This window comes from Phoxinus phoxinus (genome assembly GCF_949152265.1).
Source record: "Phoxinus phoxinus genome assembly, chromosome: 8".
In the NCBI taxonomy this organism is placed as follows: Eukaryota; Metazoa; Chordata; class Actinopteri; order Cypriniformes; family Leuciscidae; genus Phoxinus; species Phoxinus phoxinus.
In genome coordinates, this window is record NC_136883.1 from 3,128,423 (window position 1) to 3,153,894 (window position 25,472).

The following is a 25,472-nucleotide window of genomic DNA, read 5'->3' on the forward strand; positions in this document are numbered from 1 at the left end:
ATATTTAATGTTTAATATTTTGCATAACTTTAGCATTTGTAAAAAAAAAAGGTTGGCCATGAAAATTGTACCTATTAAGCGAATGTCTTAGTTTTGAGGTGTATAAACATGTAATAACTATGTAATTACATTGTAACAAGTTATCAAATTGCATTGTATATGACAAGGCACTTAATCAAGCATCAAACATCCATCATTGATTCCCAACATTCATTCCTCTTCACACAAGCTCCTCGGTTTTGTCATTACAATCCAAACACAATCTCCACTTTGCACAGAGAGGCATTCATGTGCAGTCTGCGAGTGTTTCCAGCGCGCCGTCCCTGAAGCGCTCTCTTAATTTTAGCTGCTTTAACTCATAAATCAGCGCAAAGGAAAACAGAAGGAAAATTGCACTGGCAAAACACGAGTCTTCCTGGACGAGTTCAAGCGGTGGGACTTCAGCAGATGCAAAAGCAGGGATTGATTCTTTTTTCTGAATGAAGAAAAAGAAGGGGTGATGTTTGTCGTTTTTTTCTTTGATCAGCTCAGAGACGATAGTGCGGTGTTTTAATATACGTGCGAGTGTGTAAGTGTGTTTTAACGGGGGAGGAGAGCGCATTGAACACATATTTTAACCTCCAGGCCCCTAAACCCCCCTGAGCGCTGCTGTTGGGGCCACAGAACAGGGCAGGCTTTGTGTGGGGTGCGATCCGCACATGGCAATCAAACACTGCTGTTCCTATACACAAATAACCCCACGAAAGAAAGAAAGAGAGAGAGAGAAACTTTTATTGGAAAACCAGCATCTATCTATCTATCCATCTATCCATCTATCCATCCATCCATCTATCCATCCATCCATCCATCCATCCATCCATCCATCCATCCATCAGGTTTGAGCGCAAACTCATCGGCACAGAAAACAGAAGACCAGCCGCTGCGAGACGACAACAGTGCTCAGGTTTAATCCCAGACTTTTGAGCTGCTTTATGAGTTATGACTCAATCTTCCAGAAGCGGTACAGTAGAAATGTAGATCCAGAGATGCACAAAATCCCATAACAGTATTTAGGAAGGTGCTGAAACATCCAACATAAGCGATAATCCACCACAAGTGGAGGACAGATCAATAAAAGCTTGCGGGAAAGGGAAAGAGAGAGAGAGAGAGAGAGAGAGAGAGAGAGAGAGAGAGAGAGAGAGAGAGAGAGAGAGCTGTTCATATGTTTATGGTCTGTGTAAACCATCAACGGTCTCTGAATGTCCCACTCTGAATTATCACTGTGACCAGTCTGTCTCATAACTACAGCCAGACCTGCAGCAACTCGTGTGTGTGTGTGTGTCTGTGTGTGTGTGTGTGTGTGTGTGTGTGTGTGTGTGTGTGTGTGTGTGCGTTCGTGTGTGTGTGTGTCTGTGTGTGTGTGTGTGTGTGTGTTCGTGTGTATGTGCATTCGTGTGTGTGTGTGTCTGTGTGTGTGTGTGTGTGTGTGTTCGTGTGTGTGTGTGTGTGTGTGTGTGTGCGTTCGTGTGTGTGTGTGTCTGTGTGTGTGTGTGTGTGTGTGTGTGTGTTCGTGTGTGTGTGTGTGTGTGTGTGTGTGTGTGTGTGTGCGTTCGTGTGTGTGTGTGTGTGTGTGTGTGTGTGTGTGTGCGTTCGTGTGTGTGTGTGTCTGTGTGTGTGTGTGTGTGTGTGTGTGTGTTCGTGTGTATGTGCATTCGTGTGTGTGTGTGTCTGTGTGTGTGTGTGTGTGTGTGTTCGTGTGTGTGTGTCTGAGGAAGAGAGAGAATCACAAATAAAATATAAAAAATAGTGCAGTGTGCCAATATATCTATACCTAATCTATCCTTTTTTCTTTCAACTTTCAAAAAAAATGACAAGTTTGTTTTACAATTGCAAACTGTATAAAGCAGATATCCTTGCTATTTTGCAGACTTGGTCTAAAGATAAGATATGAGTAAGTGGACCTCAAGTATCACTTTTAGTGTGTAAGCAATTAAAAAAAACTGTAATAAAATGTAGGAATTGAATTCGAGTTTGAATTAAGCTTTCTCAATTCAGTTCTAAATGTCAAACAAGCCTGTGATTAATATCATGTAAAATGTGGAAGTTTTCAAGATATTAAAAACACAATATTAATGATATTCTTTTTAAAATATTGTGCTAAACTACTACTATTTTAGCATTATAATGAGACTATTAGGCTTAACACAACTACCAGAAAGTTACCCTTTTTATTTTAATCAAACAAAATGAATTTTGAATTTTCTGAATTCAGTAACACATTCACAAGTGATTCAACAAGAGCATCACATCTTTGTGCGGATACGTGTGTATTTCTGTGCATAGCCTTTCTCCTGGAAGTGTTCTAACACACACACACACACACACACACACACACACACACACACACACACACACAGACACAGACACAGACACAGACACAGACACAGACACAGACACAGACACACAGACACACACACACACACACACACACACACACACACACACACACACACACACACACACACACACACACACACACACACACACACACACACACACCTTTCCAGTCTGTACAGTGTGTAAGTTGAGCTAAAGGCAGCAGTTCAGCACCGCTCCCCTCCTGCAATGAAATTCCAACAAATTCTCAAATTGCAGCCAAATTGAAAGCACATTGGTGAGCGGGCGGCAATCGCTAATAAAATCTGAATAACTGACCAACTGCGAAGTCAAAACAAAACCTCCTACAGATATCATCACCGTTGAGCTTCAGCATCAGCAAACACAGCACCCGAACTTCACCAGCTCTGTGTCTTCGGCTGGTTATGATGCATGTGTGTGTGTGTGTGTGTGTGTGTGTGTGTGTGTGTGTGTGTGTGTGTGTGTGTGTGTGTGTTGTGTGAGTCAGCGTTTGCCTGCATTTTGACCAGAGGCGGTAACCGTCCCTGCCCTGCTCCGCTGTGTATAGACTTAATAACACACAGGAATGTTAATCAGACTCACCACAGCATCTACATATATGTGTGTGTGAAACGATTACACTGCGGACACATTCACGGACAGCGAGGACCGGAAACACGCAGCAGGCCGAGGGAAGCGGGGTGTGTGTGCGTGTGTTTTGCGTATCCAGGCCGAGTGTGTGAGCAGAACCAGAGGGCTTTATTGTGGAGGGCTGTGATTGTGTTTGTTTGTGTTACAAGAGGAAAATGATCATCTTCGGTTTCTAACCCTGAACCCCGGGGCTCAAACGAAAGTTAAACATATGGTCCCACATACATGTACACACATTCCACACATGTAAACTACATAACACATGGTACTCTTAAAGGGATAGTTCACCAAAAAGTGTACATTCTGTCATCATTACTCTCTGACGTATATATTTTGAAGAATGTTTCAACTCTTAATAGTAAAAGACTAAAAATGATTTATGTTAATTGATGAACAGTAAGTTGCCTTATGTCTCTATACAGTCACAACTGTAATATATACAATGAGACATACTGTTAAATGAACAGTTTTTGGAAGTGAAAAAGAATTTACAGTGAAATAAACACACAAATTGACATACATATTCTGTGTGTTTTTACAGTAAAGCAGCCAGATTTATTATTTACCATGAATATCAGATTATGTGAGTTCTTCTGGAACACAAAAGGAATATTTTTGAGGGGATACTATTTAGTTTTTTTTCATACAGAAGTCAATGGGTTGCTTTGGACCTTTTTGTCGTGGACCTCTGACATCAATTGTATTTCAAAATATCTACTTTTGTGTTCCAGAAAAGAAAAGAAAACAGGTTTGTAAATAAATGAGGGTTAGTAAATGATGACAGAATTGTACATTTGGGGGATGAACTAACCCTTATAAGGTCACACACAGGTAAAGGGAACTCAAAAATATGTTAGCGGACAGCGAGTAGCCTCTGGTATACGGGACAAGACCATCTCTCTTATTATTATTTGATTTTCACTCGGGACGCCTTCCAAGGCAATACAAATGGTGGAGTGGAGGATTACGAACTTTTTCTTCTGTTTCCAAAACACACAGGCTAAATCAAAGAAAGAGCAGAAGGCAGATCCACAATGCCCGGCGCGTAAGCTCTGGCTCAGTCCCGAGGCAATCGTCCCTAATGAAAACTCAAAAACCCAGTTCTCTTAAAAGAAAAAAACACCTGACAGCTCGCAGACAGGCCGGGCTCTGCCCTACAACTCACAATGGCTCTCTGTTAAACTCCGAGTCTGTATGCAGGCCCACAGCCTGGCCACCAGCACAAAACCGTCGACACCCACGGAATAAAGTTCCCATTACCTCACAGCAGAATCCATCACTGCTTTTTAAGGAGGACCGTTTTTAAGCACTCAGCCCTGTTGGGACTCCACCCACCTCAGAGGCGAGCTGCTGTCATAATGTTTGGACGGGCCAGCTGCTCTCACCATCCCAGCAAACTGCATCTAAACGCCCTTCAGCGAACGCGTAGCTTCTGTTTACCGATGCACTTCTCGTGCAAACAAAGTGGCGATCCACGCACAGATGCGGCGTATCCTCCCGACATCTCGCTTATAGATGGCACTGAAGTATTCAAGTGGATGAGTGGACTTAGTTTTCGCCAAAGCCGCGGGATTCTTGCCAAAAAAACGAAGGGAAATAACTTAAGAAATCCCTTGGAAGAGAAATGGGGCAAGATGCCTCTGTTGTAAATTAGGGATAAACTTTCCCGTGCAACAGTGTGCATGCATGGGCTCGTCTCCTGAGGCCATGCACCTGGGCTTCATCTCTCCAAGTCTGAGGCCCAAAGCACTCAGGGGGAGATGCTCGGGATGTGATGCTCGCTGAAATTCATAATCATTGCGACTCTGCCAAACCAAATGCGTCCAGTAAAAGTCAAGCAGGTGGAGCGGGACAGGAGCTCTCCCTACTGAAACGCTCATGTGGAATAAAAGCGAGCGTAATGTGCTAACTATCTTATAAAATATTGTTATTAACTTGATCTCAGTGTGTGCTTCGAGTGACAAAAACAATGACAGCAACCATGTGGAATAAACTAGACCACTTTGGCTCCATCTCTCGCATGGATAGTCATGCATTAAACAGTTACAATTACTTCCAAACTTTTTACTGTTGTGGTTCAATTAATACAAGCTTTAGTTTGGAAACAATTTATTGGTCAGTTGCTTGGCACTTCATAAATAGTCATAAACAAAATATAAACACTGCTCTAAAAAGTATTTGGGGTGATGTTCACTGAAATTGCAATTAAAGCTGGTTTTGTTTAGAAGTCATTAATGCAATATGTCTTCAAAGATAGTCAGTTAGTTATCGAGTGTCTTATCATACACTCTGTCACTGGGGCAGTATTCTTTCAAAACGACAGTTTGGTTCCTTATTTACCCCTAGAGGGTGCATATTAGTACCTTAAATGTACATGTTAGGGGCACTGGAGGAACATTTTCATAGTTCCTATAACTACTGGCAGAAGTACCTGCTTTTTTGGGATGCAGGAACTCGGAACGATTTTGGGAACACCTTTTTTAGGAAGTATACAATGATTGTCCCGAACGCATGCGCACACGCGCCATTTTTAAAAAGCAGAGTAAACACAGTTAATAGCCTACGGTGTACATTTACTCCACACACACATGGAAAACAGCGATAGATGGGCCAATGTCGAAGTCTAGGCACTTCTTTTCCCTTCGGAGGAAATGCAACGCAACTTTGAAGGGACCAAGCGAAACATGATTATGTATTTCTGCTCAGCTAGCGCCATCGGTCGTCAACCACACGGCAAACGTTATAATACTTTTTCGTATAGCATTTACTTTCTTTGTTTAACAGTTCTATCTAATCGCATATTAGGACTAAAGAAAATATCGGAAATATCGTGAACTAATGAAGACAGAGAATGGGAGCATTGTGTGCTCTGGCGATCTCAGCGCCGTCAAAGTCCCGCACAACAACCAGGGCTGCGTTTTCCAAAAGCTTTGTGAGCCTAAGTTGATCATAGAGACCATTAGTGGCAATTGTTCTACGATCAACTTAGGCTTATGATACTTTACGCCACTTCAGAGTTCCTACTGTCAGTGTGAATGCAACCAGGAAAACCAAGCGTAGCGTCAGTTCTGGCAGGTCACGTTAGTCAAGCTCGCATCAGCCGACTCTAAGCTGATTCACGTCTACCTATAGGAATACGACGTCTATCACTGTATACATATATAAGCTCCTTCTTCAGTATTATAAGCAGCGATCGCGTTTCTCAGGAGCGAATTACCCTCCTCCCTCCCCAGCTCCACCTCTCTCCAGTCAGGATTTGGCATTATGATTCCCCTTAAATCAGAATAAATTCTCGAATTATGTTGTACTTTAAAATCTTGAATTAAATATATTTGGATACATTCATGTTGGTTCTGTTGTGTTTACACTAAGGAGGGTTATTGCTGCTCTTATCCATGCTAGGCTCTTAACCATACCGCCAATCCAAACTGTATGCTAATTGTCAACTGTATTTGACGATAGTGGTCCTGACAGAAACGGCACTAGGGGAAAATTTAGTTCTCGGGCGAATGCCCTAGTAGTGGTTATTTCCCATAACTAGTGCAAAATCCCCTATTATTAACTAAAGTGTACATATTAGTACCTTTTGAAATGGTGCAACCATTTTTTTTCCTGACAAAAATATTATAATATTGTGGTTGAGATATGTTGCAAAATCTATTGACATCATAAAGCAAGCCGTAGAATAAAACAAGTTAGCACATTTGTAGTCACAAACTAAAATGCAGCAAAAGTGAAAGACCCAAACTAGCCAATCTCAGTCGAATACAACAAAGCGCGTGGACTTACTTTCCCTGAGGTAATTGAGATGTGAGAGCAGGACCTCCGTGTTATAAACGCTGGTAAGTCTCAGGAAGTCCTCTTTGCTCATCTTGCAAAGCTCTTTTCCATCTGTGTTGTGGAACATGGCTGTGTCGATCTCCTGAAGACCATACTCTTTAATGGCCCAGTCTAACCATTGCCGCACATGGTCTGGAGACCAGAGAGAAGGGTCTGAAGTGGGAAACACAAAATAAAGCCACAAATTAGCAGGAGACTCAAGGTTTAGATATTGCATACAAGCAGCTTTCATTGGTTTAAGTGTGAAAAGACAGTGACTGTTTTAAAGTGAGTACTAAAGCAGAGAACAGCTCTTTTACGGTCTTGTTGTACAGAAAAATTTTCAGAGAAACTAAGTAATCATTTCTGCAACATTAGTGGCACAAAACAGAAATGCACAAGTTTTGACTCCAAACATCCAAAGGTCATGCATCATTATCTTATTTTCTCCAGATATAACAATCATTGGGATTATGAATGGTCACCACTGGCGTCCTTGTGTTTGGAAACATGATTTAAGTTTGGTGCAACTTACACACCTTTAATAGACCTGAACATTTGATATTCAACTATTTTATTTTAATATATTTTAATGTTGGACCCCTGATGTAGCATTCAATATGTTGTGTATTTATGTTGACTAGGGGTGTAACAATATATCATGTCACAATATATTGCAATACAAAAATTGCAACAATATGTATTGTGGATAGAGACAATATGTATAGTGTATAGTTCACTCAAAATAAAAATTATTGTGTGAAGAAAATAATAATAATATAATGTATAATAATGCAATGGGGGAATATGTGTGGGTCCTGATAATGCCAAATGTGGTTACCAAAGAGTGCCCTACATTATTTTAAATATATATAGTCAGTGACAAAATGCAATATTCGTCTAAAATAATTCTGCTTTTTCAGCTTCATAATTCTGAATATTTTTATTCTGGTGTCACTACTGTCCTCTCCAATGGGTTTCAGCACCAAGTTCAAGCCTGTTCATCTACATACACAATGTAAAACCAAATTTATAATTTTAATCAATAGTACATGTTTTGTTGACCTTTTATAATACGTCTTGGTGTATCGCAATAATATCGTATCGTGAGTACAGTATCGTGATATGTATCGAATCGTGACATGAGGGTATCGTTACACACCTAATGTTGACGAACAATGAATACCTGCTGGGACGATAACTCTCCTCTCATTGGTTGTCATGTTTGGAGGCGGAGCACACTTCTCATCCATGTAGCCAGTATAGTTCATCTGAGATGTGTCAGTCCCACCCACCATTTTATTGCATTTACCCACACTACAGTCCACCGGGGACTCTCTGCCAGAGAGAGAGAGAGAGAGAGAGAGAAAGGTTATTGCTTACTTATGCTTATCTCAGACAGAACAACTCTCACAAACACAGAATAATGGTGTTAACAAATGAGGTACCTGGATCCGTTGATGTGGTCATATTCTCGCTTGACATTAACTCGCACGGGCTGGCCGATCCACTCCTGCTGAGGAGGAATAGGGTTGATCTTGTGTGTCTGAGCGTAATCCTGTGTGCCGGACGCAGTCATGTCCGTCTTGGGGAGAGGAGCAGCAGAAGCGTATGGAGGCTCAAACAGAGACTGGTCTTCACTCACCACTGACAGCGCCTCCTGGAGGATTGTAGAGCGCAAGCTATATCACTGTTTCTCATTAAAGCACATGACAAATGACTTTCAGTGCATCGTGTGTAATCAAGCAACACACATCTCTAAATTGTTTCTTGCTGAAGGGCATCAGAAGCACAGATGCTGAGTGCAAATGAGGCAGTGCAATTGATTGCGTTCATGTAACGGAAATGTGAAGTCAACATGAAACACAGGTGTACTTTATTTAATATAAATGTGAAATGGGATATTCAATAATAAAAAAAAAGGACCACTGGGCATTGCTGGGATTGTGAAGAGCAGGAATTACAAACCAGAGTGAAGTCAGGTGTTTGAAGGGGAGGAGTTAAAATAAGAGGATTTAGGATGTCATGTTTCAGAGATGGAGCAATTTATTGTGTTTTGGTCATCATTTTCCTGGAATAATGTGCACCAATGAATTGTGGACACTAAAATCAGGAATGTGCATTAGAAAAGTAAACAAGGTTGTACATGTTGACTACTCAGTTTTATGTATCAGGTGCATAGAAGAATATATTTTTTTTATAATAATACAACTCAGCCATTTACTTCAGGGTTATCAATGTAAAAACACAACCGCAAAACGTAACATTGACTTTTAAACCTTTTGTTTTTCGAGAAGAATTTCAAAATGTGACTTTCAATAAGATGTCTTGTCCATGACTCATATGTGAGACGGAACAGAGGCAAGGTCACGTCTACATGAGCTCTCGTTGCAGGCGCTCAGCTGGGGTGATGTAGTTTTATTAAAGAAAACAAACGCGGCAGACAGACTCCTCTGGAGAGATCCGCGTCTGCACGTGCATCTGATCGTCTCCATTCACTTTTCACTCAGCGCTTTCTTTCAGTTTCATCAAAACTATCCGCCTAGATCTCCCTCTGTTATTTCAGTCACAAACACCTGTAAAACTCAACTTTCACTGAACTCTATACTCAACAAATGTGAAAATTCACCATTAAAAAACACACATTTAGGCTAAAAGACTGAAATACGCACATCATTGTAGACTTTGAGGGTGATTTTGGAAATTAAGGCTTTGATACTGTTCGATAACAAACTCCTCTTTGGCATTTTTTGATTGAAACATACATCCCATAAAGCATCCAAATGCTTGCATTTCACAATTAACCATCAGTCTCTGGCTAAGGGGATCTCGGGACACTCTACCAGCAGTTATTAATTTTCCCTATTCGTTTTTTTCGGACTTCGCTGACAGTCGTCATCAGTTTGATCAGTGTCCCGCGGACAGTATCGGGGCGACCCACAGCAGCAGGCCGGTGGCATGATAAGTATGGCAGAGTTAAGGAATGCCTTCATGCTGCCAGATAAGGCCAGAGCTGCTATTATGACTGTTACACGTTACTTACACGCAGACATATCAGCCTCCACCATATAATTCATGATTGGCAGTCAGTCTTTCCCAAGATTACAGAGGGCTGTAAAAATAGGAAAATCTAATTCCACACTCACGCTCGTACATAGGCCTGTCAAAAGAAGAAATTCCTTCATCTCTGTGAAATAGAGTGCTAAGCAATGGTCAGCGCACAAGTGCAAGCTTCTTCTTACAATGAGGTTAAAATACTCACAAAGGTGCCAATTTCCTTGAGCTATAAATTGGCCGTGTCTGCATGGCTCGCTTAAACCGTCCAGAACCACAGGGTTACACTGGTTCGGTGTTGTGAGCCAGATTAGAAATGCCATACCGTATATTAGAAATGATCTCTAGAAAAAGCTCTTTTGAAAAATTAGCAAATGAGAAATGTAATCATCATTGCTTGACCCAGAGAGGATGCGTCATCAGGTCGGGATGTACAGACACATTAAAAGCACAGTGCTATTTTATACAGAGGCCATTCCTGTCTTTTGTTTAAGGAGGAAAAGGAAACCTGACAGGAAACCAGATTGTGTGGGACAGGAAATACCCATGGATTGAGACACCCTCCTCATTGTTGACTAAAGTGAACAGTTAAAAATCAATCAAGAGAGCGATCGGAGTCAAATTCCAAAGGAATAACTCACACATTCATCCTACAGAAGATGCAATTATTAAAACTAATAATTGATGATTACATTTCAAGATAATTACGGGTCACATATTATATTAGTTGTATTTTATACGCTATGTACTTCATTTCAAGTCGAAAGGTTAGGTTTAGTGATTGCAGACTTCAATTAAATATGTTGTGTCAAATATGTCAATTAAATATGTTATATATATATACATATAAATATGTATATATATATGTGTGTGTGTGTGTGTGTGTGTGTTTAATGTTTAATGTTTTTGAAATAAGTCATGCTCATCAAGATAAAAAATACAGAAAATCAGTAATATTGTGAAATAATTTAAAATAATGCTTTTTATTGTAATATACTTTAAATATAATTTATTTATCTGATGCAGAGCTGAATTTTAATCAGCCATTACTCCAGTTAATTATAAGCTTAATTTTAATAAATCATAATCATAACTCTAATGATTATGTTAAATAACATACTAATACGTTCTAAACACTAATAATATATATATATATTTATTTATTTATTTATATATATATAACATCAGTATGTTAAACTGAGTTATGATTTATTAAAATTAAGCTTATTTCCAAAGATAAGTACAACTACAATTGTAAAGTACATAGACATTAATTATATGTTGGAATTGTTACAACAATACTACTAATAATAATATGCTATATTAACAAGTGATGACAACAATGATCATACAATAAAATACACTATTTTTTCTCAATGCTAAACAATTTTCAACAATAATTGTATGGCCTTTGAGCTATATGGCTGCATTAAAATCATACTATATCTGTCCTCAGTCACCCCACTGCAATCGAAACAGTGTATTTAGCATGATACAATCTAAAACAAGCATAATGTGTACGGCCCCAAACATATACCACACCCAAAACCACTTATATGACCGCAAGAAAAGGAGTGTTTGAATCTGCAGCCCTCCCCTCCAGACAAGAGTCCGCAATTAATCAGTGATCAGTAGGCTACCTTATTTGATGCTCATAACATTTTCATTCAAATATTGATAGTTGTTTATAATCAGAGAGTGTATATGGGGATTATCCATTTAAAAAATATAAAAATATAAATGTCCATGCTAGATTCCTCTAAATATCGAAATGCACATGCAGCGGCGTGGACCACACATAACTTATTATTCTAAGTAGAGCGCAAGTTTTTTTGTTGTTGTTTTGAGTAGTCTACTTCGTGTAAACACAACCCATTCAAGAGCACATTATAGCAATTATTATCAGTTATCAGAAGAAGGGAAAGAACGTGGAGGGATATTTTACCGTGGGTGGGCTCGGCTTTTGAACTATATGAATGGTTGGAAAACCTCGGCACGGTGCCACTCCAATTGCGCAGCCACATCTCCAGCCTAAAGCTTTATGATTTATATAAACCACTGCACTGCATTCACACACACACACACACACGCGCGCGCCACGATATAATGAAAACTCAACGCAGCCTCGTCGAGCACCGGACGTTCGCTTTTCTAATCTTTAAAACGAAACTTAGGAGATGTTTTTTTTGGGGGTGTCTTTTTCTTGACGAGACATCTTTACTCCATCACAAACAGCCCGTGCGTTTTTACAAGCGTCCAAGAGTGCGCGTCGAGTCCGTCTGAACGCTCGTATCCTCCGCTGCAGTTTTCAACTTTCAACAAAGTTTCGACGAAAAGGAAAAGGAAACTTGGAGAGAGAGAGAGAGTGAGAGTGAGAGAGAGAGAGAGGGAGCGAGAGAGAGGGAGAGAGAGAAAAGAGGAAAAGCGCAACTCGTAGCGACTGAAAAGTCCCAGACTACAAGCTCTCAAACTGTCCATCTCAGAAAGATCCCTCTCCTCCGCTCTTACCTTAATAGTTCCGTCCATTTTGCGCAATTTTCAGTGGAGCCCGACAATATTCCAAACATGACACGCGTCTGAATTAATTCCAGCCCCGATATGTGGCGGAGAGACAGAGACAGTTTCGCCGGATGGTTTTTTTCCTCTAAATTTGGGAAGTGAAGTCACCGCGCTTGAGAAGGAAGCCGTGCGTGCGTGTGTGTGTGTGTGTGTGTGTCACTGGCCCTGCCTTCATTACGGCACCCAAAGCAGGATATTTGTCCCGAGAAGATAAGACACCAAAACAATAGTGTTTCTTTCCTTTACATGTTTTTGCCTGGAAATATTTACAGAATGCCTGCCAGCTCTTTGCATTTGTTGCGCTTTTTCCAACATTAAAATAGACACGGCAGAAACCTATGTTAAACATAATAATTAATAATAACACTCTAAAAAAAAGACAAAGACTAAGCTGATAGAAAAATATTATACAAATATTAACTTTATAAATCTTTTGACCATTAATGCACATGGTTATTGTCATACAGGTTTGTTGGAATCGAATGCATAACGGGATAATTATGATTATAAAGCCTATTATGATCGGTATTCCGATGAACGAAAACGCGAGTTGGATGTACCCATGTGAAGAGAAGAATGTGACGAGTCTGTCCGAACTTCTTTCGCTGCTATTATGGGTTTCCATTAATAAAAGCGAAGCCTGCAGCGTCGAGTCTGTCTGCTCCACACGTGTGCGCGCTTCTGAATGCACACGCATAGCATTTCTCCAGAAACACTGGCTGTATATGGATCATATAGAGAGGCTGATACCTCTCGAGTGCTTGCTGTTCAACATTTCTCCAAATCAATAGCACATGGTCTCACGTCTCACGTTTCATGTCTTCATGTGCAATGAGGGGAACAGTCTCTATTCTAGACTAAATGTATACAGTAAATATTTACTTTCGTTCTGGAAAAAGGTTGAAATACACAATTTTTATCACGATTTAAACAGATTTTGCAATGTAGCTAGTGTCAAAAAATATATTTTGAATAAATATGGCACTCTAAAAGAATGTTGGATTGTTTTAACATATTTAGGTCAAATATGGACAAAAGTTGGGGTTTAATTAATTAATTAATTAATAAACCAACCGTTGGGTTAACTAGATTAAAAGATTTAAACCAACCTTTGGGTTTAACACATTTTAAAGTTAAACCAACCGGTGGGTTCTTTTTTTTTTTTAAGTTTAAACTAAACATTGGGTTTAAAAAAAAATGTCATATTTTAAATCAACCGCTGGGTTTAAAAAAAGTAAAAAGATGAGTGACCCAAACATGTTAAAACAACCCAGCGTTTTTTTTTTTTTTGTAGTTTTTTTTTTTTTGTATTTAGGCCTACCATTCTCTCTAAATGCGAGTGAATCTCCACCCCTACGTTTTTTTTTTTTTTTTTTTTTTTTTTTTTTTACGGTGAGCTGTATTACCGAGCACACTCTAGACTCGCAGCCAGACCCCCGGATCCTGAGACCCCCTGACCGAGAGGGCCAAGCCTCGGGGAGCGAGACTGAGTCTGCGCCGGCTGACTTGCACTGTTTGCGATATGGGGGTCTGGGAGGGGGTGGGGTGATGGGGGGAGGCCCCCTCGAGAGCTCCACATCTGGATCCTGCCAGGGGTCAAGGCTTCTCCTGCCTGAGGCCTGCGCAGTAATTAACGGAGACACCTTGTTTAACCATTTCGAGTCTGTGCCTCTCTCGTGCACAAAACAACCCTGATTTTTCTTTTATTCAAATAAACGGTGTTGGCATATATTCATCAATGTATGTGTTCTGCATTCTTGATTGAGTGGGGAATAAAAGACAAGTAGAGGGATCTGACCAACCCTGATTTTTCTTTTATTCAAATAAACGGTGTTGGCATATATTAATTCTGCATTCTTGATTGAGTGGGGAATATAAGACAAGTAGAGGGATCTGACCAAGCAGAAATAGAGGCATTAGGTTTTAGTCGGAACTAACCTTACATTATGCGACTTATGGTTGAGTAATGCAGATGTGGAGCATCATATCAGGTTGTATGCGCGTTGCAGTGGAAGGGTGGACATCGTTTTCACAGAGCGTGGGATTGATCGCTGAAACATATGTTTCCCTAGAGGGGCCGCTTAGACTCCACAATTCTTTTAATTAAAACACCATTATCTCTGAGCGCATGACGAGACGGAGATCTGGCGGAGAGGGGTCACTAATGACAGTATAATTATGTTTTATGGTCTCTATTTCGATTATTATAAATGAGACGTCTCTTTACTCGAAGCTAAACTATATATCAGATAAATAGTGAACAATCGTTTCATTCAAAATTACGAACCGCGTTTGTAGTGAGCAAATATTTTGTAGATCGTTTGATGACGACAGTCTTATCTTGCTCTCGAAATCCACAATTTAGACATCATGCTTATATAAACCATGGTTCTTTCCAGATACAGTGTGTTTTCAACTTTCAAGATGTAATGATAACAAGTCCAAAATAAATTATTTTTTATTTATGGAGCAAACATAGCCTATCCAAGAGGTGCATCATTAAACCTAAAAAAAAAAAAACAGAAGAAAAAATTTGTATTTTCCCGCGTGGCACTTGCCCAGGTCATTATGAGTCCAGCGGTAACAAACATTTTGGAAGGCCAATAAACAAATGCATGTTGGTTTATGTAGTGAGCCACAGAACATCTGGCTCGACGCTGGAGCTTGACAGCCAGGCATTTCTCCCAACCACGACCTGTGGGAAGCCAGTGGCCCAACGCTACTGGAAAAACCCTGAAGTGCCTGAGTAAGACTAACCCAAAGTGAGGCCAGAGGCTTCCTCTGGTGGTAAACGGACTTTCGACCATACAATTACATAACTAAAGGTTGATCTACAAATAGCCAATATACTATCTATCTATCTATCTATCTATCTATCTATCTATCTATCTATATCTATCTATCTATCTATCTATCTATCTATCTATCTATCTATCTATCTATCTATCTATCTATCTATCTTTCTATCTATCTATCTATCTATCTATCTTTAGACAAATATTCGAAACACATTACCGGTAATCGTGGTGCTTCTCAGGTTGCGCGAGACCGTCACGAGCCCCTTTTCCTCTCACGCGCTGAGAATGACACGCACATCGAAAAAATAGAGACTGCAGCAGCACACAACACCAAACTGTCTGGCCTCCTGCTCCGGGCCATAATTAATTTGAGATTTATTTTTATTGGAAAGCTCCAGTCTCGCCCGGCCTTAACCAAACAAAAACCTTAACCCATGGCTTCGCCTGAATGAGGCTGAATATTTCTCTGAAACTTGCCTTTCTTGAGGCGTGCTGAGGTAAATCCATCTCCCGCTCAAATTCTGCCCGGCAGCAACAACATTCAAATATGAGCGTTTATCTGGCGGACCCGTTCCATAGACTGTGATGACGCGTTTTAGCGGTCATAAATCATAATCCTACAATTATATATATATATATATTTTTTTAAATGTATGTAGCCCACATTTATAACACTACTTTTTATTATATTACCTTTGCATCATGACAAAAAAAAAAAAAAAAAAAAAAAACTAGTTAATTTATTTCCCCTCTTTTTTTTAAAGTTATTTTGCTATTTGATCAAATGGTAACACTTTTTTAGGCTACTTAGCCTAGTCTCTCATTCACCGCTATATAAGTTTACCCAACTACGACTTCCGCTTCTGAGAAACCCGGAAATGATGAAATGGGTCACTTCTGGAAAACATTTGTTAAATATTTGTAAATTTTGACCAAAACAAATACTTAGTTTGGGTTTTTGGGATACGAATGTCTTAACACAGACACTTGTTTACTTGTTAAAAAGTAAGAATAAATGCAAAATGAAAAAAAAACCAAAACAAACATAAAATATTAATAATAATCATCTAAAGACTCTTTCTTGCTCCATTTTATTGTTGTTTGTACGCAGCCCAACTCCACTGCCGTGCAGTGTACTATTTATTATTCAGTCTGTGGAGAGAAAGCTGGATTTCAAAGAGAAGGTTTTCCCTCAACATTCCTGCGCTGCTAATGTCTCGAAACAAATCGAGGACTGTTCGTGGGACTGTGAAACGCAGCCCCTCTGTGGAGGAACACAAACTATAGCGTCGGCATGAAAAGCTCCCTTATGCAGGGGGGCAATAAGTCTCCATAACATAACAACTCAGCTCTGGAAAGTATGCTGATTGTAAAGATATAATGAATGACTTTAGCAGGCACAATACTTCATTTTCATGGCTCTCTCTGTATGCTGTGCACTAAGCCTTCTGATACATTAAAGTTATTGCTGTGGCACTTTGCCATAAATAACCATCCAAATATGCCAATTTCAGCCTCTAAAACAATGATAATACCTTTCATAGAGAGGTATTTAACCATGTTTGAATGAGAAAGAGAGCAATTCTGTAGATGTGGCATGATCAAGTTCAGTCTGAATGTGTTCAGTGGCTTATACAGTGACTCAAACCCATCAGAGATTCATTAAACCGCTCGAGTTTGAATTCTGAAGGGAAACTTCCCTGCTTGGTCGAACCTAGTTCATGCAAAAACAGATGTCTGCCATTTGCAATGTTTACATTCTTTAAAAGCATGTAGAGAGAGGAAAAAAAGGGCACCATGTCAAATGCAATAATGTACAATATAAGTAACATTTGTGAAGGTCATAGATGGCCTGTCCCTTCATTCAATGTTCAGATCAAGCTAGAGAGATGTGTTGTAAACAAATGAACCAGTCATCAAACTGAACGTTCATTTGACGTCAAATATGACGGGAGGTGAATCTGCCTTTTTACAAACCATTTACGCCAGTCATCATCACCATGCAACTTGTAAGAGGAAAAAGGCAATTTATAAGTTCCAGTGTGTTTCCTCCAACATTACCTGCTCGTAGTGACGATGTTGTCTTACCTTGACGTAAGACGAAGTGTCGGGGACGGTCTGAAACATTTTCATTGGACAGAGAGCCCGGAAATGTGTGATGTTCACTTCACGGCCCCTTCAAAAAACAAGTCCACATGTCATCTTAGAGGAAACTAGAGTTTGTCCAGTGCAAAACTAACAAATGAACAAATCCCAAAAGTCTATAATAATAATAATAATTAGACAAAAAGCCAATTTGTTCCTTAATTCTGATTCCCACTCCAAGAAAATTGTTTTAAGGTCTAAAAATTAACTGAAATTCATTCATTATAGTTAATTAATTCCTATCTCTCACAAATCTGCACAAAAAAAACATTTCATTTATTTCTCTGAATTAAACGAATTCTCCTCCACAAGCATATTTCCCTCAGCTAAGCCATTTCCTCTCAAAATTGATTTGCGTCTCAGATTCTAAGAAACACATTTCTTCATCCTCTACAGAGATGTTTTCATATAGATAAAACTCATGCATCTGCATTTTCTGTATACCTGCATTGGTATAAATAGTAAAAATCATTTGCAACGCAGCAGTTATTGTGTATATTTGGGCACCTTGCTCTCCAGCCCGTAAAACCACATCCAGCCAATCTAAACAGAGAGGTCAGATCTGGTTCATGAGCTTATGAGAGGCAAGACTGGAGCACAGAGAAACAGAGCTGCATTTATTCCTTTAAGAATTGTAGCTTTTACCTTTCATCCCTCCAGAGGTTCACTTATTTTTTTTAATTATCTACACAAGCCTCTGTTTCATGAAATAGGCTATTTTGGCTACGGTGGCAGTAAATGCATCATTAGTATTATTAATAATAAGCTAATAATATTAATGCTTTTTTTTTTTTGCATCGTTCTGACTAAACAATTGTATCCGTTTAATCAATGCTTTTTCTTTTCTTTCCGTTCTTCTTTCGTTTTTGGATGTGTTTATATACGTGCTATATGAGATAAGTCAATTAGTGCAGTTTATAGGCCCAGCCCCTTCACTTCCAGAGCAGACACATATTGAAACACTTTTCGTTTTAATAAGTGTAGCTTACAGAGTCTCGGGTGAAAGGGCAGCTCGGGGACGGTGTCTTTTGCCTTTCCCTCGGCGTGCAATTACAGAGCAGACTGGCACTAGCATTATTCAACATTCCTCAGCAGTTCAGCAACACAATCCAAATAACCGATGGCCATATCAGAACACGAGAGACATAACGCAACCTTTTGACACATAACATTTACTAGTAGCCTAGCCTATTAAATAGTAGCCTATGTATCCTTCTTTAGAGGCTATAATTATTTAATGGTGATTTTGTTTGAAGAATAACATGGTGATGATGAGTTGCATCGGTGGCCTATAATAAATACAACTTCTTGTTTGTTTGTTGAGTGTTGAGGTTTTATCTTTGTTGATAACCAGGTTAGGTCAGTTTCCCGAACCATCAGTGTAAAAAAAAACAGTCATTATTTTATATTAATTCATTGCGTAATGTCATCTTTGTTTCAATCCACTAAGCTTATTAAAGTCATTTCTGTATTTCTATTTTTCAGAGCGTCAACGCGACTTTCTTCATAAACCGTAATTTAAAGGTAGCCTATGACTGCAGGATGACTTTGTGTTTACGAAAAAAAAAATGCAAGCGAAAATTCACCTTGTGTTTTCTAGTTGTAGCCTAAATTGCACTTGACTACTGAAACAACATTTCTTTGAAATCAATTCGTGCATAAAGCATCAATATCATACGGGTTTACACACTTTACAGATCAAATAATGCAACAATAAACGAAATATGCAACACGCTAATTATGGAAATTAAAATGCATTCGTCAGTTGCCTGTCATCGCGATAAAGAACGAGATGTTGACATTTCGATACCTGAACATACTGAGCGTAATGAATAAATCAGGAGTCTTATAATCCGCTCGATTTATATTCGCAGCGTCAGACCCCGGGCTCCTGCGGGCGAGGGCTGGGCTCGCCTCATAAACTTTCCCAAATGCATCCAATTTCTAAACGGTAAAAGAGCATAGAATTCCGCATCTGTGGCCAATTAAGTGACTGGAGGCTCAACAGGACTGTTAAGTAACTGCATCGTCTCTCCTCCGAAGAGCGTCTAGTGTTGCATTGGAAGCGTGTGCGTGTTATCCATCAAATAGCTTTTCTCTCGACTGTCAACACATTGCAACAGAGCAAAGAAGCGACATAACAAAATGCGCAAGGAATTCAAAATAAAAAGTAGCTCCACGTGCATGTGATTTTATTCAAGACCAGTGCAGAGCGACTGAACTACTGCGGGTCAAACTAAACACAGAAACAACACATGCTCCGCTTCTGGAGCCGCAAACACCGCATACACACTCACCTGTCTGGTCTGTGTCTCTCGGTAACTTTGAACTCGTTTCCAGTCTTAAATAATTAGTCCCGTCTACGAGAAAGTGATTGTCATGGATAAGTGTGAGTAATGTTGAGGAGGAGAGGAGGGATGTATGAATGGGGAAAGAGAGATGGGAGAGAGGCGGCTCGCTGACCAATGAGAAAGCGCGAGCTCACCCCTGCACATCCAGTGAACCGTGAAATAAGGGAAATCTGACTGAAATGAGCACAAGACCATAAAAGAGAAGAAGGAGAGAGAGAGAGGGGGAAAGCGTGAAGCTTACTGGAGGACATCCGAATATCTTCTGCAGACACTATATGAGCATTTAAAGACATTCGACCATTTCAAATTTCATTCATTCATACATTTGCTGATTCTGTTACGGAGCCCCTAAAGGGACATTGTGAAAAAAAAAAAAAAAAAATGAGATGAGATGGAGGAAACACAATATTTGTCAATGCTTTTGAGGTCTCTCGCGAATGTTTTGCTTTCCCCGAGAAACTTGAGCTCAAAAGGTTTTACGAGCGAACGAAAAGTTTCTCGGGGAACGCAAAATATTTCAGAAAAAAGAGCATTGACTTAGCTATTATTTTTTTCTCCCATCTCATATTTTTTCCCACCACAATGTATAGGTTACCTTTAGGGGCTCCGTACAATTTCATTTAAGCCATTTCAAAAACGACATGACCACAATAAAATAATAATAATAAAAAGTAAGTTTCTAGTTTGTGCTTCGTGATATTTTTTTTTGTTTTGTTTTTTTTTTTGCACGAAAAATGCTTAAAAAAATATAAATAGCATGTATGTTTTGGCTCTTGCGATGTGTTTTAGTTTATTTTCCCAGAATCCCCGTCTGTCTCGTGAGGATCATGTCCCATCCACGCGTCACCCGTAAGCGTCTCTTCCTGTTAGGTTGACCCTGTTCACTTCACTAACTCCATTTCCTCCAGCAGAAAACTCCTTCAAAGAAGCAGCGGCAGGTTTGCAGTGGGCACATCTACTGATGCGGGACGGCTGAACATCAGCAGGGAACCAAACGCGTAATATAGACCCTCATTGATCCGAACTGAAGGCGGTTCTCACATTAGGCCTGACAGTTTTTAAAAGCTGTTGATTTGAAAGCTTGATGACACTTGATCATTTGAAAGCTTGATGACACTTGATCATCGTTACAAGGGTTAGATTTCATATCGGCTTCTGACTAGTTTACAAATTAACAACACTTAATATGTAGCCAAATCATATTGTGGAGTTGCTTGTGATTGTACAAATGGTTACACTTTATTTGGTTACACATTATTTTAAGGTGTCAATGTTACAGTGTAATTATATATTTAAGTACTGGGTCATATTAATTAGCATTACTAGCCTAAATAAAGTGTTACCCTTTATTTTAAGGTGACGTTTACATTGTATGTATATAAGTATTAAGTAATATTAATTTACTACATTACTATAGGCTTAGGGTTTGCTTTAGGGTTAGTTAGTTAATTATGCAATTTACTGCTATAGTAAGTACATATAACGTGTAATGTAACCTTAAAATAAAGTTTTACCATAGAAAGTGCTTGCTTTTGTAAACAATTGTTAGACAATATAAAATGTATTGCATAAGGATTATATGTGTTGTTGCTAAATCATTTTTGTAATAATTTAGTTTGAGCTCATATAGTCACAAAACTTGATGTGACAACTAATAATAAAATAGTATTGACATTTTTTTCCCCATGAGTCTAAATTTACCAGACTGATTTAGGTAAACCCGTAAACTCTGAGATAAACAACATTTGGAATAGCACGCCACGTTCTCGTAAGATCACATACATTCTTTTGAACAATAGCAGGAAATTGCCACCTTAGCCGGACGGGAAACATATCTCAAGGAAACCGTTACTTTACTTGCTGAGTCTGACTGTCATTTACAACATGTAACATGATACATTCTTGCAATCTTTAACCAACATAGAAAAGTGTATTATTATTTTTGTGCATTTTTATTTCTCAATATATTCTGTCTGAGTAACTCCTGGGATTGTACAGATGTCGGGATTGGGAACACATCAATGGCTGGATGACGCACTTCCATCCAAGTGCCTTTTGACAGGAGTAAAGAACAATAAACATTGCTAGTGTTAGTTCTCAGAAAATGATTGTTTTTTCTCTCCTTTGTCTTGTTGCATTAAAGCAGATTACATATCACGTTCGGTAATAAGGATGAGGAATACGAATGTTAAAGGAATGAAAATACAAAGATATTCAAACAACTCAATGGAAAATGCCCATGTCCTGTCTTGACAAACTTAGGGGACGTTTACACAACACCGTTTTCAACTAAGAACAGAACACTATGATATCTTTTTTGGCCACTCATTTACACTACAGCAGCACTGGCGGCCTGAAAATGCAATTATTTTTTTTAGAAAAGTTTTTTGAAAACTAAACCGTTATCGTGCAAATTACAAAAACGTGAATTTGTGAAAACGGTGATATCATGCACATGAGTATTAAGTGTTCAGTCTATAGTTGCGTAGTGTTTCTTAACAAAGTGACATCGCCACCTACTGGCCTGGCAGCAGAATACAGCGATTTTAGTCTTTTCCGTGTGATCTGTGTGATCGGGATCATTTTGACAGCGTTGTCGTCTGTACGTGAAACTTTTAAAAAAGGCAAAGGAAAAATGTTTCCGTTTTAAATACATCATTGTCGTGTAAACACATCCTAAATAACCCAAACCTAGTGTTATATTTGAACTCTTTCCCGCCATTGACAGAAATTTCCGGCTTTCCGTGTTTTCATAGTTATACGCTAGGGGGCGCTATGACACATCTTCTGAAAGAGTACTGGATCTCCTGATCAGAAGAAGTGTGAAGAAGAAGCAGAAACAAGTGATAGCATGTAAGCAGATGCATACGTTTAAAAACGCAATCATCAACATTAAACAGCATATTAATCAAAACTGCCTAATGCCACTGAATGAAATGTCGACCCAGGATGTTGATGGATCAATACTCAATCTGTGTTTTGATCAACGTTCTGAATCAGATCCGGGCGTAGTCTTTGGAAAAAATGCATTTTTCTCAGCTTTTTGCTCAAAATGTTGCTTTTTTTTAGGAAACTTACCCACAAGTGTTGATATAAATATATGAAGGTAGAATTAAAGTTTTTTTTTTTTTTGAGCAAATGTTCTGTTTTTTTTTTTTTTTTTCTTGTTTTTTGTTTTTGATACTTTGCATGTTCAGATATTCATACAACAAAATAATCTGGGGGCCATAACATTTTTTTGAAAATTATAAAAAATGCAGGCAGTGGCTGGCAACTAGCGGGGAAAGAGTTAAGCATCTTTTGAACATGACAGTTTATGCATTACTTTGTGTTACTATTGGTATTACTATTCAGGACTGAACGATGTGTTAGCAATCATGGGTTAAAGGGAATCAGGATTACACATATTTGAACCAGATCAGTCTCCATAAAACGGTTAAAAAGGCGACTGCCTCTCACGAAGAGATGAATTCCTGCATCCCATCTATGATCAGTCCCCATGGCTGGTGTTCACAGTCGAGACTTATCTCAAAGGTCCAACTCCACCTCCTGGGACCTCTCTAATATATGTCTATTTAGAAATATGCAGAAACATACAGACGTGTCTGATTACATCGAGTTTGTAGTAATGAAGGCCGGGGTCCTCCAGCGTAATGTCTTATTTATTTAACTGGAGAAGCAAGAGAGCAGCAGAGATGAAGATAGCTCATTTTCCACATCTCTCCGTGTTCTCAGGGGGATCGGGAAAATGAGAGGCCGGCACCAGTGAAGGCAGGGCAACTCTTTTCACGCTAACCCCGTCAAGGCCCACACACAACAGGACAAACCCAAGGGCTTTACTAAACTCCAATCGGACTCATTCGTACTTAAATGTCAGTAATTTCAGCTCTGGAGATTCTGCAAAATCGTGTGACTTAATCTTACTCTCCACTCCCTTAGCCCTCATAAAACTATAGTTATGAACACCTGGAGAAGGCTGTCCGCTTGTTCCTGTCCTTATTCACGAAGCCTCGCATGGATTTCATGTGTTGAGTGCGAACTCTTTAGATTCATGGTTTGTAATATGAATTTCACAGACAGGTGAAACTGGATCTGGAAATGTATCTGTATGCAAACAGCAGACCACTCATGCGTGTCATTAGAATTTGCAAAGGGAAATTAAACCACTGTGGTTGGTTTATAAGAGAGCATTTATAAAGGTAAGGCCTTAGCAGTGGCAGTGCTGAACTTCCCAATAAGACACCAATCATCAAGATTGTTCCCTCCATCCGAACGCAGATATAGACGACCTTGCACTGATGTCACACATCTGGTTTAATCGGACCTCAGGTTGTCTCTCAGTCAGAAGGAATAGCAAACTATAAAATTAGACAACGAATTTAGTTAATCACATTCTTAACGCAACACTAAGAACAGTTCCTCTGCAGTCGCCCTACAGGTTGGAAGTGGAATTGTCCATTACCGCTGTCGCACACACACTCGCTGTTTATCCAGCGCCGGCTCTGAAATGAACGATGTCCACAGACAAGGTTGAGTATATTGCATGATTTCATGAAAGTATGATGTATTGCGACATCAGAAACGAAGAAAAACAAAATAATGACTTTTGTTACGCTTGACGTAAAGCAAGTCAAATTTGTAGTTTTCTTAATGTCTCATTCAAACTACAGAAACGCGACCCGATCAGGGGTGTGTTTCCCGTACAACTATGTAGCTCACTGCTTAACTACCATAGTACGATGCATCGTTGGAGAAATCCACTAACTAATCACGACTGTTTCCCGAAACCGTATGTCGCAAAGTATCGTTCAACCACGTTGGTTTATGACGTCTCGCACGTGGTGGACTAATAACTTATTTTAATTAAACTATTTGAGATCGAATTAACGCTAGATTTTGTCATATAAGTTACAGACATGGCATCTGAAGACCATTTCAAATTTTCTCAGTTATTTTGCTTTATTAGACTCAATATTTGTCTCGTTCAAGAGCACGTTCGCACATGCGCAGTCTTCTAAAACGGTGCTTTAAATCTCTTGACAAACTAAAAGACGTAAATTGCATTTGTATGTATTCTAAATAAATAACACGGGTTGTACTGAATGTCAGCATGCTTATTTTGCTAAAGATAAGGATTTATTCAGTCTACATCTCATGTAAACTAGAAACTCTGCTTCTAACCACAGCTCGAGAGCTGTCGTTCCAACCACACAAGTTTGCGATGCTGTTTGCGAACGTTCGTTGGAACGATGGTTTCGGGAAACACCAAATCGTTGAACTGCTGATAACGACGGAACTTGCGACCATAGTTGGCTAACGATGCTTTCGGGAAACGCACCCCTGGCAAACTTATAGCATATTCAGGGCTGCAAAGCGAGTCCAGAAGTGCCTTTCTCACTGTTATAACTTGATGAACAACTGATACGATTTTGGAAACATTATTTTAAGGTAAGACATTTTCTTTAGTGTTGCTTTAACATGCCATCTATAAGGACTTTCTGGTACATTTCAGAAATTTTATCTTTAAAGGGATAGTTCACCTAAAAAATTAAATTTTGTCAGTAATTACTCGCCCTCATGTTGTTCCCCGTAAGACTTTCGTTCATCTTCGGAACAAAAATTAAGATATTTTTGATTAAATCTGAGAGCTGTCTCACTCCTCCATAGGCTTTTATGGGATTGAAACTGGCCGGCCCAGAAAAGTTAGTAAAAACACCGC

General features: G+C 39.3%; 1 protein-coding gene across 6 annotated transcripts in view; it reads right to left on the minus strand.

Moving 5' to 3' along the window:
- The window catches only part of fli1 (Fli-1 proto-oncogene, ETS transcription factor), a 32,138-nt gene extending 12,213 nt beyond the window's left edge, over positions 1-19,925 (minus strand). Inside the window, exons 1-5 of one of the 6 annotated variants that reach the window (XM_079620391.1) lie at positions 19,700-19,925; positions 17,346-17,433; positions 8,295-8,506; positions 8,033-8,184; positions 6,817-7,020 (exon numbers count right to left, since the gene is read on the minus strand). In XM_079620391.1, the coding sequence (XP_079476517.1) occupies positions 6,817-7,020; positions 8,033-8,184; positions 8,295-8,506; positions 17,346-17,390 (613 nt within the window). In that variant the 5' untranslated portion in view covers positions 17,391-17,433; positions 19,700-19,925. Of the gene's footprint in view, positions 1-6,816; positions 7,021-8,008; positions 8,185-8,294; positions 8,507-12,408; positions 12,617-17,318; positions 17,434-19,699 lie in introns of those variants that run through there. The other 5 variants (XM_079620389.1, XM_079620388.1, XM_079620387.1 and 2 more) reach the window with 5 other exon arrangements.
- Positions 19,926-25,472: the final 5,547 nt, after the last annotated feature.